The 15,601-nt window shown below is 44.5% G+C and overlaps 1 protein-coding gene across 2 annotated transcripts in view; it reads right to left on the bottom strand.

Annotated features, from left to right (window-relative positions):
- Positions 1-15,387, bottom strand: part of NHSL1 (NHS like 1) — a 264,623-nt gene extending 249,236 nt beyond the window's left edge. Inside the window, exon 1 of one of the 2 annotated variants that reach the window (XM_032274635.1) lies at positions 14,994-15,387. In XM_032274635.1, coding sequence (XP_032130526.1) covers positions 14,994-15,282 — 289 coding nt within the window. In that variant the 5' untranslated portion in view covers positions 15,283-15,387. The remainder of the gene's footprint in view (positions 1-14,993) is intronic. The other variant, XM_032274637.1, reaches the window with a different exon arrangement.
- Positions 15,388-15,601: the final 214 nt, after the last annotated feature.

The raw sequence follows: 15,601 nt of genomic DNA, 5'->3' as shown, positions 1-15,601 counted from the left end.
GCTAAGGTGTCTACGCAAATTCACTCCTCTGGCCCTGGCCCAGTGGATACTGCAAACAGCATTCTCAAACTGCTGTGTGTGTTAGAATCACCTAGAGGACGCTACACCAACTCTGCTGGGCCCACCGCCAGTGATTCTGATTTAGCAGGTCTGCGGTGGGGAAAAAGATTTTGCATTTCTAGCAAGTTCCCAGGAGATGCTTATGATGCTGGTCCTGAGGCCACATTTTGAGAACCACTGATGTAAGTTAAGGGGTATGGGTCACAATTCTCTTGGCTGGTGCCACCACAAAGCACAACAGAATTAAAGGTACTTTCTATCAGTAAAGAGAGAGCTGAGTGTTGGAGAGTAGAGTAACAGCTAGCTAGTTTCATTGCTGCTCTCATCCTGCACTCATTAGCAAGGAAAACTCAGCAATTTTCTTGAAATGTAGGCTTGAGATGGCATTTTACGGTGTCACAGTATTTAAATATGGCAAATTTAGAGAAAAGAGGAAAAAAAGAAAAAGAACATTTTTTCCCCTAACATATCACTAAGTAAAAATAAGCCAAAAATTTAATTTGTTCCTATCTCACCTATCTTCTGACACTGATCATGAATGTCTGACAAAAGGGGCCAGAATGATAGGCCATACTAACAAAAATACATTTAGAGACTAGATGATCTTTCATCGGTGAAGCTCAAAGAACCAGAGAAACCTTCTGAATTCTCTATAGATTCCTAATACCATTGTCACATGGGCCATTAACTCCATGACTCATCCCACTGGACTAGCAGCACAATGATTTAAAATAACCAAAATAAGATAGAAAACACCCACTAACCTCTAGTCAGAACTCAGAAATTTTCAATATTAAAATGAATTTAAAGTTCACAAACATTAAAACAGATGAATTGTGCAGATGAAGTGTTTCAACACATTACAGAGGCAAGAATTCACCTATACCATATTTTATCTCTATCACTGACCAGCTGTGTGACCTGAGGCAAGTTACTTTGCCTATCTGTGCCACTGTTTCCTCATCACTAAAATGGAGGGTTGGTAATGTGCCTCTCTTACACAGTTTTTGTGAGGACTAAATAAAATGGGCACATAATAAGTATCCTCTAAGTGTTAGCTACAAATGTTATCCCATAAATATTGCTATAAATTATTAATATTATTAATCAGAACTTGCAAATGTTTAAAACAATGTTTAGATTATGTAAAAAGTACTAAAGGCACTCAAAGACATTTTTCTCGCTCCATTTCACACCTTCATCACTTGCCACCTTTATCATGAGTGAATTAGCCCAGAGTCCCCCAATTCTTCTATACACTATGGTTTTTAATTAAACCATCCGACATTTAGAATAAGAGGAACAGATCTAAGCTTAATCCTCATCTTTCCACAAGACGAGAACCACATTTGCAGTAAGAGATGCAACAGATCTTTGTTTTAAAATCTTGTTGGGCTAAATCTAAACAGACCCCATATGTTGCCAAAAGCAGGCACCCACCAAGGTGAGAAAAGCTGAGACAGATGTCTGATTGCCATTTTGGTGAAGGGGACAGGGAAAACTCCACATGCTTTTTAAAGGGAAATGAGAAACATAACTTCAAAGAAAAAAAAGCAACACAATAATTTATTAGTCCAATTGTCATGCTGCTCAACTAAAGAACCATAAGGAAGTAAGGAGGCAACTGTCTTTTTTGACTCTAGTCTGTTAGCTATAATGATAGAGAACTGTTCTTGAGGTAAATAATCTTAGGCATAAAATATGGTTTGTTTTTTTTTTTTTTTTTTTTTTGGAAGATGATGGTGGTCACTTCTAAGTCTTAGCAATATATTAGTACTACACTAATTGATAGAAAAACACATCTACTCCTAAATACCACATCATGACTAAAATTAAAAGGTTCACAAAAAACTAAATCCTTGAAGAAGAGACCCTAGGACGTCCCAGGAGAATAACAACCTTCTGTCTACTTGATGACTCTTGTGTGAACACACAGACCCCTGAAAACTTCAAAAGGGCTTTACTGGACATTCAAAACAAAATAGATTGTCAGAGATGCACCCCAACGCCTCTCCTATTTAAAACAGCCTCTAGATATTTACAACATGGGGGAAATGCTCATGATATAAGCTACATTTTCAAAATTCAGGACACAAATTTCTCTGTTCTCATGAACAGAGTTTGGAATTTAGGATGAATATACCTTAATTTTATCATCAGAAAGATTTTACGGCATACTTTATAACTCTGAAAACTTGTTGATGTATTTTTATGTATACAACACTTATATGGTGGGTTATGTAATTCATTGACTATGTGTCTGAGTCTATACTCATGAATAATGCTCTAGTTAAGTCATTTCGGTAGTAATTCAGCACAAATCTTTGGTCTTAAACAGGTTAACAACTAGAGAAAAATAGCTCCACTGACCACGGCTCCTCTATTCAAATGTCTGTCAGAGGCACTCTGCACGGTCGCAGCACCGCCTAGCACACTGCAGTCAGGTAGTTAAAACCAACCCAGTGAAATTAAATACACCAAACAGACCTCATGACCAGTTGCATTTACTTAGCAAATGAAGTCACCATCCCAGAGTAAAACATTCCACACTAAAATTCAAACATAGGCCTAGATATGAACATCCTCCTAAGTCAGAAAGTCAGTCACAGTTGGCATGCAAATATCTAGATTAAAAGGCAGAAAATGCCTACTTTTAAATAAACTCAACTATGTTATTACAGGCATTTAACAGAAGCCTCTCCTTTTTTTTTTTTTTTTTTTTTTTTTTTTTTTTTTTGAGATAGGGTCTCACTCTGTTACTCAGGCTGGAGTGCAGTGGTGCAATCCTTGCTCACGGTAACCTCCACATCCCGGGTTTAAGTGATTCTCCCGGTTCAGCTTCCCAAGTAGCTGGCATTACAGACGCATGCCACCACGTCTGGCTAATTTTTGTATTTTTAGCAGAGACAGGGTTTCACTGTGTTCCCCAGGCTGGTCGCAAACTCCTGAGCCCAGGCAATCAATCTGCCTCTGCCTCCCAAGGTGCTAGGATTACAGGTGTGAGCCACCATGCCCAGCCATATATGTACATTTTTTTAACAATGTAAATTATTGCTTATTCAATAAATTACATGAAAATTTATGCTGAGGTTACTTGGTCAGCATCATGATTTTTCCACTGACCCTGGTCCTCATGTAATATAAAGGTAAGGAACACAGGCTACAGAGTCAGGCAGCCTGGAGCTCTCTGAGGGCCCACTAACCAGCTAATGGGCACACCTGGAATATCCTGGGAGAAACAGCCTCCTGCCCTTGCCTGGATGGTGGTCCCAGCAGCCAGACCATCAGCTGAGAAACCACCATGCACCTCGACAGCAATTCTCAGATGCCAACATAATCAGGTATAATTGGATTATGCATAACATGCCCTCACTTAATTCTGCTACTTTTTTTTTTTTTTCCACTTCGTGGTCTCTGAGTCCTCAGGGCATTTTATCAGATGTGTAATGTTGCCATGCAGGAAGCCCTCGTATTTTACTGTGTGTTATTGTAATTTAAATCAGCTAGTTACTACACAGCCCTCTGCATATTACTGATAACGCCTTTATCAATTTTTAATCATAACAGTGGGGGAAGGAAGTAAAGTATAATAAAGGATTTCTCTGCAGAAATAATCTGAAACTATTGTCTATCCTTCCAAAGTAAGACACTGCTTCTCTATTTTTATTTACTTATTTGAGACAGAGTTTTGATCTTGTTGCCCAGGCTAGAGTGCAGTGGCACGATCTCAGCTCACTGCAGCCTCCTCCTCCCAGGTTCCAGCAATACTCCTGCCTCAGCCTCCCAAGTAGCTGGGATTACAGGCACCCGCCACCATACCCAGCTAATTTTTGTATTTTTAATAGAGACGGGGTTTCACCATGTTGGCCAGGCTGGTAACACTGCTTTTCTACATGGGTAGAAATGTCTTGTGAAACCGATCAGAAGAGCAAATGAAAATAAAACAGAAGAAAATTTCCACCACCCCAAAGGAAAAATAAAATTATTCCAGAAGGGTTTATATTTGTTTCCCAGAGTTTAATTTTTAAGTAAAATATGCCGTAAACATTTAAAATCATTATTTTATGTGTGTAGGAGTGCCACCAGCTCAGAAACTTACACACAGATTTTCTAAGTTTGATGTCTTCTCAAAATGCAATTTAAATTGGCGATTTGGAATTCAAAACAGATTTTATTCTAGAAACAGTGTTATAAATGGTCATTCTATCCTTTATTATTATACATCTAATCATCCACATGAAACTGTCAGGTACCTCAAGGAACGGTCCTGTGTAATCCTCAGCACTTAGCACTAACAGAATAACTCAAAATACACTTCAGGAATTTTAAGTGGAAGAATGTCCTGCCGCCCTGAATAAACAAGCTGCCCCACACACAGTGTAGACGGGTGTTTCCCAAACTCACCTCATCGGAGTCACCTGGGGGCTATGCTGACTCAGAATCTCCAGGGGCGTGGCAGCCTGGGAATGTTTTTTACCAAGCCCCCAGCAACTCTGATGATTCACAAAGTGCGGGTAACCCAGAGACGAAGAGCTGCTGCAGGTTCCAAGACGCCCGAGGAAAGCCAAGGTCCAGGCTGAGCCCGTCAAGTTCCGGGTAAAAATGGGACACTGGGGGCTCGGACAGCCATCCCCAGGACAAGTAAGGCAAAAGGGACAGCTCTCCCATTGCTAGGAAGCGAGGTGGGAGCTGAGCAGCCGTCCGGTTCCCACAGCAGGAGGAAATGGGGGCAAGGGGACTCTGAGAAAGCAAGCCCGTGTCCATGTCCATAAAAAGGCCCCGGGAGCAAGCCTGGCTCCCCCGCCCCGGTGAGGCAGAGAGAAACAGCCCTCCACACACTGCTGTCGGGAACCACACAGACTTTCAGATGCCTGTGTAGAACTCGCTGGTTTTCCAACCAGGGGTATTTTTGTGTTTATCTCTGACACCAGCTCTTATCTAGCTGTGGTCAGCTTTCATCTTCCAGGCTTCAGGGGCACGGCCTCCTGTGGACTGGCCATCTGTGGTGATACAGGGACACAGAGGCACAGGCATGCTAACGCAGCCTTCCATGTCACCAAAACAATAGCAGCAAATGTTAAATAAATGTTAGCTCTGTGCCAGGCACTGTGCTAAGTAAGTACTTTTGATGCGTGTCTCAAATTTCTTGGCCATCTGCTAGTAGTTTGAGAGGTTTCTAAACAAAGAGAAGGAAAAGAGAAAAGCCCAAATGCCTTCTTGTTTTTTTCTCAGATATTTGACAGGTTTTCACTGTATCTTCCTGGCATCCTTTTCCCTCATACGAGTATGGGAAGGTCATAATTTGAAGTTAGATCAGGTAACAGGCAGTGACATGAGGTGTTTGGGCAGCCTAACCCTGGAGACAGCCCTGGCCTGGTTCAAAGCCCAGCTCCATTGCTTACAAGCTGTGAATGTGGGAAACAAGTTATTTCTGCCTTCACTGTATCACTGTCACACAGAAATAATATTCACCTCATATTAAGGCGTTTGGCGTATGGCAAATGTCCAGCATTTGTTGACAGCATCATCAGCAATACAAAATCCCTGGAAAGAGCTGAGCACGGTGGCTCATGCCTGTAATCCTGGCACTTTGGGAGCCCAAGGCAGGAAGATCACTTGAGGCCAGGAGTTCGAGACCAGCCTGGCCAAATGGCGAAACCCCATCTCTACTAAAAATACAAAAAAATCAGCCAGGCATGGTGACGCACACCTGTAGTCCCAGCTACTCAGGAGGCTGAGGCGGAATTACTTAAACCAGGGAGGCGGAGGTTGCAGTGAGCCGAGATTGTACCACCGCACTCCAGCCTGGGCAACAGAGCAAGACTCCCTCTCAAAAAAAAAAAAAAAAAAAAAAAAAAAAATCCCTGTGAAGACAGTCTGACATCAGAAAGCAGAATTATGCTATTCCTTGATATTGGTTACAGTAATGACATTTTGTTTGAACAATGCCAATGGCTTTCACAGACACATCATTTGCCCAAAGCAAAGGGGAGGCCTGTGGACGAAGTGACTCACATCTGTAATTCCAGCACTTTGGGAGGCCAAGGCGGAGCGATCACCTGAGGTGAGGAGTTCGAGACCAGCCTGGCCAGCATGGAGAAACCCCCATCTCTACAAAAAATACAAAATTAGCCAGGTGTGGTGGCAGGTGCCCATAATCCCGGCTACTCAGAAGACGAGGCAGGAGAATCTGGGAGGCAGAGGTTGCGGTGAGCCAAGATCATGCCACTGCACTCCAGTCCGAGTGACAGAGTAAAAAAAAAAAAGTGGGGGGCTTGAAAGCTTCTTTTCTCAGAGAGTTCCTCAAAGACAGAAGCTCCCGCTCTTCTACCTTTGCGCAAAGTGACGTAAAGTGCACACTGTGAGAAGTAGAGACCACCAACGAAACCGGAATGTGGAACAAGATGGCCACCAGCACTCTCCTGCTGCATCTGAACTTCAGTTCCCACAGGAGTCATTCATTCCAGGATATAAACCAATTTGAGGAGAATCAGAATTAAATAAGTTACTAGGGGCCTAGTTAGGTGCTAGCCATTTTATTTTATACTTAAAACCTGATATTTTTTTCTTTCTACACCTTCACAGCTGGAAAAACTTGGGTTTTCTAAAGGTATTAAAATGACTACCAGAGGCAAACATTGCATTATTTTTGTTTCTGAATTCTCTCTCCAAAATATTAAAGAACTCAAATGTTTCTCTTTTTTTTTTTTTTTCATTTTGCTAGTCTCCATTTTAAAATTTATACAGCTGAAATGTTAATATTAGGGTTTTCTCTAATATAGCAGAAAACCAGATTACTGCTAGATGAATAATTTCAACCTAAATGTAGGTAGCTTTTTAAACCAGGTTATTATTTTCCTAATACCCAAGAATCAATGAGGAGACTGATGTTTTGATTTAAAGGATATACTCTCATAATTCAAGAAATAACTCTCCTAGAAATCTGAATGTTTGGCAAATGCATTTAAACACAGTTCTCTTTCCCTAATGACATGGCACTTTGTAAAGATGAGGAGGGAGCTATGGATGTATTGTAGGCAGAATATACACAAATTAGAAACAAGTACCTGCCTGATCTGCTTGGCAAGTAACTAATCCCTCAGCAAGTGACAATCCATGTACTCTATGTGAATAAAATATGAGCTAAAAGAGTCCATACAGTCTGGGTGTGCTGGCTCACCCCTACAATCCTAGTGCTTTGAGAGGCCAAGGTGGGAAGATTGCTTGAGGCCAGAGTTTGAGATGAGCCTAGGCAACATAGTGAGATGCCAATTTCTTAAAATAAGTAAATAAACAAATAATTTTTTAAAATGTACAAAGGTCCACATGGTCACGAAGAGTTCATTTCAGACACAAATATTTTTTTTCAATCCCCCATCAAGAGAACCACAGGGATTATTTATCAAAGCTGCATTTACAAATTCATCTGAACTTGAACCCTGTCTGGGTTCAAAGCCCAGCTCATTGCTTACCAGCTATCAACGTGGGCCAACAAATTATTTGTGCCTTAGTGTTATAACGTCTGTCACACAGAAATAATAAGAGTATCCACCTCAAATATCATTAGCAAATGGTCAAAATCAAACTCACAGAAGCACAGAGTAGAACCTGGTTACCAAGGGCTACAGGAAGAAGGTACTGGAGAGATATTGGTCAAAAGATAAAAAATTTCTGTTAAGAGGAATAAGTTCAAGAGATCTATAATCTACATGGGGACCATAGCCAGTAACAATGTACTATATACTTGTAAGTGTTCTTACCACAAAAAAAGTATGTGAAGTAATGCACATATGTTAATTAGCTTGATTTAGCCATTATCTTGTGTGTGAGGCAGAGAGGCTCACACCTGGAATCCCAGCATTTTGGGAGACCAAAATGGGTGGATGCTTGAGCCCAGGTATTTGAAACCAGCCTGGAAACACGGTGAAACCCTACCTCTATCAAAAATATAAAAATTAGCCCGGTGTGGCAGCACGTGCCTGTAGTCCAGGCTACTAGGAAGGCTGAGGTGGGAAAATCACTTGAGTCATTGAACTCCAGCCTGGGGACTCCAGCCTGGGCAACAGCCAGACCCTGATGGGGGAGGGAAATGTTTACCATAAATATATGCAATTTTAATTTTCCTATTTGTCAAAATAAATAAAAACTTTTTAAATCCCTCAGTGGAATCACAAAATGCCAAAACTGTAAAGGCTAGTAGAGATTATTTTTGTCAAGGTCTCTGTTTACAGATAAGAAAACTAAGGCCCTAAGATGTTGAACAAATTGCTTAAAATTTCTGTTAGGAAATGGCAGAGGTGAAGCCAAGCTCAGGTTTCCCAATTCCCAATCCAATGAGCTTTCTAGACTACTGCAGTGCTCCTCAATTTGCCTGGCCAAAGGACAGCATGGCACTTGCTAAACACACTGGAGACTGTGGCTCAACAGGGCTTTGGAAGGGTCTCAGAATCTCTCATTTTAACAAAAGTTCCAAGAAGTTTTTAAAGTTAGTCAAGGATAGGAATCATCTGGCCTCCTTAGCCTGAGGGTACAATCTGACCACTCAGCTACCTGACAGTTTCTCTTAATAAATTGAGGGACTGGGACTGGGGTGCAGGGCCACACCGCCACCAACATCCTCTCTAGTGTGTGGTATGTGTCTATGAAAGCAAATCTTACACCAATTTCACCAAACATTTCTGAGCAGTCAGGCACAAAAACAGCCACACAGCCTATTCTTAGAAGTGTAGTCAGCCAGGCACAGTGGCTCACACCTGTAATCCCAGCTCTTTTGGGAGGCCAAGGAGGGAGGATCACTTGAGCCCAGGAGTTCCAGACCAGGCTGGGCAACATATGGAAACCTCATCTCTTTTTTAATTTAAAAAAAAAAAAAAAAAAGAAGAAGTACAGGGAAGTGTCTGTCTTTAGAACTCTGACAAGTGCCTTGCATCTGAGGAAAAAGCAAAGATACTCTGACATCAGGACCAGCCAACCCTCTGGTTAGGTGAGGAGACAGTCTGTTGTGAGGTGTGAGAATGCATCTCAACACCTAAAATACTACTCAGAAGTATGAGCCTACAGTGTCTGCCAAATTCTCAGACTTGTTTATGCAAAGACTGTATTCACAAATGTACAATGATCAATATGTACAACTGTTACTCATCAATTAAAAAGAGTAATAAATGTGTATAATACAACCTGCCCTTCCCTCCCACCTCATAAGGTTTTTAATCAAGTAATATGAATACTTTCTCAATCATAAAATAGTGCTATTAATTATAAAAAGAAACAAATTATGAACTTTGAAAAGTTTACTGTGCTAAGTAAAAAAGGCCAGTCACGTGATTCCACTTGTATGAAATGTCCAGAAAAGTCAAATCTAGAGACGCAGAAAGTGGATTAGTGGTTGCCTAGGGGTGAGAGGGTTCACAGGAAATGAGGAATGACTGCTTATGAGCGTGGGGTTTCTTTTGGGGTGACAAAAATGTTCTAAAATTGGCCAGAAGCGGTGTCTCACGCCTGTAATCCCAGCACTTTGGGAGGCCGAGGCAGGCGGATCACAAGGTCAAGAGTTGGAGACCAGCCTGGCCAACATGGTGAAATCTCTACCAAAACTACAAGTTAGCCAGGCATGGTGGCGCATGTCTGTAATCCCAGCCACTCAGGAGGCTGAGGTAGGAGAATCACTTGAACCTGGGAGGTGGAGGTTGCAGTGAGCCAAGATTGCACCACTGCACTCCGGCCTGAGTGATACAGCGAGACTATCACCCCCCCCAAAAAAAAGTTCTAAAACTGTGGTAATGGTTGCACAACTCTGTGAATACACTAAAAACTCCCTAAATTGTATACTTTTTTTTTTTTTTTTTGACACGTAGTCTTGCTTTGTCTCCCAGGCTGGGATGCAATTTGCCATCTCAGCTCACTGCAATCTCCATCTCCTGGGTTCAAGTGATTCTCATGCCTCAGCCTCCCAAGTAGCTGGGATTTCAGGCATGTGCAACCATACATGGCTAATTTTTGTATTTTTAGTAGAGACATGATTTTACCATGTTGGCCAGGCTGGTATTGAACTCCTAGCCTTCAGTGATCCACCCACCTTAACCTCCCCAAATGCTGGAATTACAGGTGTGAGCCACCCACCCAGCCAGACAGTACACTTTAAGTGGGTGAACTGTACGGTGTGTAAATTTTATTTCAACAAAACTGCTTTTAAAGGGAAAGGAAGCTTGAAAATAAAAACAGGACTATTAGGTTGAGTGTCTGCTGATTTCTGCTTAGCAAAGTCTATTTTGACGTTTACAGAGCCAAGATGTAACTATTACATTGCTGGCTATTGTCACTATTTTCCATGAGAACTTACTATGTCAGCAAAATTAATGAGGTGTCTGTAAAAGTTACAGACAGAAGCAGAGACTGGTAGTTAAGCATTAAACATTAAAGGTAGAAAGTTTACATTTTCATTTTTTTAAAGTAATTGTCTCGATCACTTACAATGGTAATGGTATTGTATTTTTAGTAGGGATGGGGTTTTGACATATTGGTCAGGCTGGTCTTGAACTCCTGGTCTCAACTGATCCACCCGCCTCAAAGGATGTGTCCGCCTTCCTCCCTAAGGTTTTTACAGTTATTATTCTTGACAGTAAGCACTAAGTCACTATTAATTGAATTCAAACATCTACTGAGCTATCATATCCAGGCATTGTTCTAAGCTCTAGAAAAACAAAGACTTAGCCATCCTGGACCCGAAAGGTCCTGCTATCTGGCCAAGGGGTAAAGAAGTCCCCTTGGTAAATGTGGTGACAGAGGTGAACCAAGGCTATGGGAGCATCCCCTCAACCTGGGGGCATCAGGGAAAGAAAGTAGCAGGGGAGTCTTCAATGAACATAAGAGTAATAACATGCGCTCTCCCGAAAGCATGACAAAAAATTATTTTGGATCACTTTCTACCCATAAGATTTTGAGGAATGGCAAACTTGATGAAATACTTCTCAGAATCATTGAGGACAGCAGGGCCAGCCCGCAGGACTAAAATATTGTCTCTGTATTGCAAAGAGTGTCTACACATTTTTTTTTTTTTTTTTTTTTTTTTTTGAGACGGAGTCTCATACTGTCACCGAGGCTCTAGTGCAGTGGCACAATCTCGGCTCACTACAATCTCGGCCTCCTAGGTTCGAGCAATTCTCCTGCCTCAGCCTCTTGAGTCGCTGGGACTACAGGCATGCACCACCATGCCCAGCTAATTTTTTTTTGGTATTTTTAGTAGAGACAGCATTTCACCATGTTGGCCAGGATGGTCTCGATCTCCTGACCTCGTGATCCACCCGCCTCAGCCTCCCAAAATGCGGGGATTACAGACGTGAGCCACCACACCTGGCCATATTTTTTTTTTAATTGTTCCACTGACATTCTCACATCCTTTCTTATGGTAGAGAGCCATCCGTCACTAAAATATGCTGTACCCAATCGCTAGAGGTTTTTGGTAAAGTGCTGGATTCTGTTAATTGCTCCTGGGGAGACTCATTAAAAGGTTTATCTAAGAAGGATGGAAGTAACAGTCACAGTTATCCTTAGGACTGTTTAAGGAATGTATCTAAACTTTGCCCCCCATTTCCACACGTCTTTTTTTTTTTTTTCAGACAGTCTCAGTAATTTTTGTATTTTTGGTAGAGACAGGATTTCGCCATGTTGGCCAGGCTGATCTTGAACTCCTGGCCTCAGTGATCCGCCTACCTCGGTCTCCCAAAGTGCTGTGATTACAGGTGTGAGCCACTGTGCCTGGCCCCACACTCTTCCATAGGGAAGAAACACAGGCAATGGGACGACGGGCAAGCCAATCAGAAGGTTTGGGCTTCAGGCCCAGATGTGTCATTATCCCAAAGCCTAACCTGGGGTGAGTTACTGCAATGCTCTTGGACTGGATTTCCTCTCTGGGTAAGAGTTCACAAAATGGATGGCCTTTACGGTCAATTCCAAGTCTAAAAGTCTAGGCATCCATGCTAATGAAGTATGTTATTCTTAAGACCTGCCTAAAATGGTACCAAAATGACTTCAAACTGTAGCTTTTATACAGCAACAAGGTTTGAAGCATTGTTTTAAAAGAATCCTAACAGATGGTAATGCATAGGCATTTCACTGCTTTGTAGCATATAAAAAAGTGAAGTGTATGAAGGTGAAAGAAACCACAAAAATTAATGTCTTTATAGTCACCTTTCTTCTCTACTTGTGTACTTATACTTAGGCATAATTCTATTCAATAAAAAGACTTCTTGCATGATTTAAAAAAAAAAAAAAAAAAAAGGAAAATGGGGCGGGACATGCCTGTAGTCCCAGCACTTTGGGAGGTGGAGGCAGGTGGATCACCTGAGGTCAGAAGTTCAAGACCAGCCTGGCCAACATGGTGAAACCTCGTCTCTACTAAAAACACAAATATTGGCCGGGCACGGTGGCTCAAGCCTGTAATCCCAGCACTTTGGGAGGCCGAGGCGGGTGGATCACGAGGTCAAGAGATCGAGACCATCCTGGTCAACATGGTGAAACCCCGTCTCTACTAAAAATACAAAAAATCAGCTGGGCCTGGTGGCGCGTGCCTGTAATCCCAGCTACTCAGGAGGCTGAGGCAGGAGAATTGCCTGAACCCAGGAGGCGGAGGTTGCGGTGAGCCGACATCGCGCCATTGCACTCCAGCCTGGGTAACACGAGTGAAACTCCGTCTCAAAAAAAAAAAAATACAAAAGAACAAATATTAGCTGGGCATAGTGGCATGCACCTGTAATCCCAGCTACTCGGGAGTCTGAGGCAGGAGAATAGCTTGAACCCAGGAGGAGGAGGGTGCAGTGAGATGAGATCACACTCCTGTGCTCCAGCCTGGATGACAGATATGAAATCACAGCCATTTAAGATTTAAACGAACTTGTGAGAAGTTTTGAAAAGAGTTACTTCAGTCACTGTAATTAGAACAACCTTAGTTAATCTGGAGAATTTGGGGGATTTCTGGCTATGGACAGTAGCCTATTGGGGCATATGTATTAAAGAATAGAGAAAAGTGGTACATTTAAATATAAAAGCCAAACTAGTAAAGGAAGTAGTTCTTGACCTTCAGGGAGTTTTCTCTTGTTTTTCTTTAATTCCCACAACAGATCAGTTCACCTATCAGTCAGATCTCTCATCACATTCTTTGTCAAGGGTGAAATTCTGGTTCTGCCATGCACCTACACCCTACACAGAAAACACACAGAAGCAACTCGTGATTGTCATGTAGACCATGACATCCTACTAGGACAGTATATCCTAGTATATACATTAAGTCATTACTCACATTAAGTAGCTATATCCTGATTATGTCAACAACTTTTTGAGATGGAGTCTCACTCTGTCACCCAGGCTGTAGAGCAGTGGCAGGATCTCAGCTCACTGCAACATCCACCTCACAGGTTCAAGCGATTCTTCTGCCTCAACCTCCTGAGCAGCTGGGACTACAGGCACACATGGCACACACCACCACGCCCAGCAATTTTTGTATTTTTAGTAGAGACGGGGTTTCACCATATTGGCCAGGCTGGTCTCGAACTCCTGACCTCATGATCCACCCACCTTGGCCTCCCAAAGTGCTGGGATTACAGGCGTGAGCCACCGCACCCGGCCCTATATCAACAACTTTATGAAATCACTTTGATTTCTCCCCACTGACTTTTTTTTTTTCTTGGAGGGGGAGGCTCTCCCAGGTTGGGAACTGTCCACAATTCATATGAATGTGCTGACAGCACAATCAAAGAGATGAACCCAAAAATGTAAAGCTGCCGCATGATAATTACACAACTTGAAGATGTATTATAGCAAACAATCTCACTGGAATTAAATAATTGAAAAATTTGAACTCCGGTTGTAAGGTGGTTAAAATATAGCTAAGCTTTCATAGCTAGCTGGAAAATGAGCTATTTGGGATTGCATATGAAGTGATTCTAGGAGAAAAAGTCATTTCCTCCAGAGGTGCTGAAATCTACGCGTGTGTTACACCAACATCTCCCCTCCCACCCAGCAACCCATCAACTATCTCCAATTTATTCTTAACACATAAGATTATGACCAAGTTCACGGACTTAAAAGGGAGAAACCACATAGACATCTCGCTGAAAGTTTCTCTGCTTTAGGCCAGCAGGAAATTCCTGTTGCTTCATTCACCGGAGCCAGTTAAGCTGCTTAAATGAAATGGGTGATAGGAGAGATCACAAAGTCAGGGCATAGGCTTGACTTTCAGGGTTGGAGGAAGCCAGACAAAGATGAATGGGATTCAGAGCCTGAACTCAAGGTCAAGGTCTTCTGAATCACAGAGAGTTGGTGGGTCAGTCTCGGGGAAGAAAGAAGATTCAGGCCAAATGGGAAAACCCTTAACTCAAAGTCTGCATAGTTCTGCTTGTAGGTAAGAACACAAGTAGGCGGCGGGAAGAGAGGTGGCAAGCAGCCTCAACACTTGCCGAGATCCCCAAGCTTTTACAAACGGATCCTCCTGAAGTCTCCAAAACTGTAACTACTCTGTGCCCAGATGTATATTCTCCCCTGGCTTTTCCAACAGGCTACCTGCCTGTGACCCTTTTCCCACGACCTTGGCTCCTCCTCTGTCGACAGCGCCCCGGGGTCTCCTCTCTGCCTCCCACACAGACAGGCACACGGACAGACAGAAGGAACGAACGGGGGACTGGGCCAGCCCAATTCCCACCCTCCGCGCCCGCTCCCTCGAGGCAGCCAAGACCCTCCAGGAGTCCGAAAGTCACAGAGCGCTCCGAGCGCCTGCCACCTGCCCAGCCTCCCGCCAGGGTCCGGCAGTCCCCACTCGAGACCCCGACATCGCGGAGCGCCGCGGCCCCCGCGCCGACCCAGGGCCGCCAGGGGGCAGGCGGGAGCAGCTGTCCGGGTGCCTCCCCCGCCGGTTCCCCTCCCCCGGCCCGCCCGCCACTCACGGATTTTCACTCGGCGGTGGTCCAGGCGCGCGGCGGCGGCGTGCAGGGTGTCGAGGCGGCGGTGCAGCGCGGCGGTGCGGTGGCCCAGCGCGGCCGCCTGGCCCTCGAGCTCGCCAAAGATGTCCCCGGCGCAGCGCGACAGGTCGGCCAGCTGCGCCAGCAGGCAGCCCAGGGCGTGCGAGCTGACCTGCTCCAGCGAGCGGAAGAGCGGCGCGCCCGCGGCCCCGGCCCCAGCCGCCTCGGGCCGGCGCAGCCGCGCGGGCTCCAGGGTCCTCTGGTGGAAGGGCATGGCTGGGGCGGGCCGGCGGCGCGGGAGCCTCCTGGGCGAGCGCAGCCCTCAGTCCGCCCCCCGTCGGCGCGGGGCGCGAGCCTGCATCCAACACACAAAGGAAGTCCCGGGCAGCGGCGGGGCGCCGAGGGAAGCCTGGCGGCCCTTGCCCACGGGGGAGAGGCCGGCCGGGCAGGAAGGACCGACGGACGGGCGCGCGGGCAGGCGGGCGGGCACCCGGCGGCGCGGGGCAGGGCAGGGGTCCGAGGCGCGGCTGCCTGGCGCCCGGCGGCGTCCCTCCACCCGCAGGGCTTCCCGGGCCGCGCGGCGAGAGGAAGTT

This window comes from Sapajus apella, unplaced genomic scaffold (genome assembly GCF_009761245.1).
Source record: "Sapajus apella isolate SASKATOON/1434 unplaced genomic scaffold, GSC_monkey_1.0 scaffold6, whole genome shotgun sequence".
In the NCBI taxonomy this organism is placed as follows: domain Eukaryota; kingdom Metazoa; phylum Chordata; class Mammalia; order Primates; family Cebidae; genus Sapajus; species Sapajus apella.
Note: the sequence above shows the minus strand (reverse complement) of the source record. Positions and strands in the feature narration are given on the sequence as shown.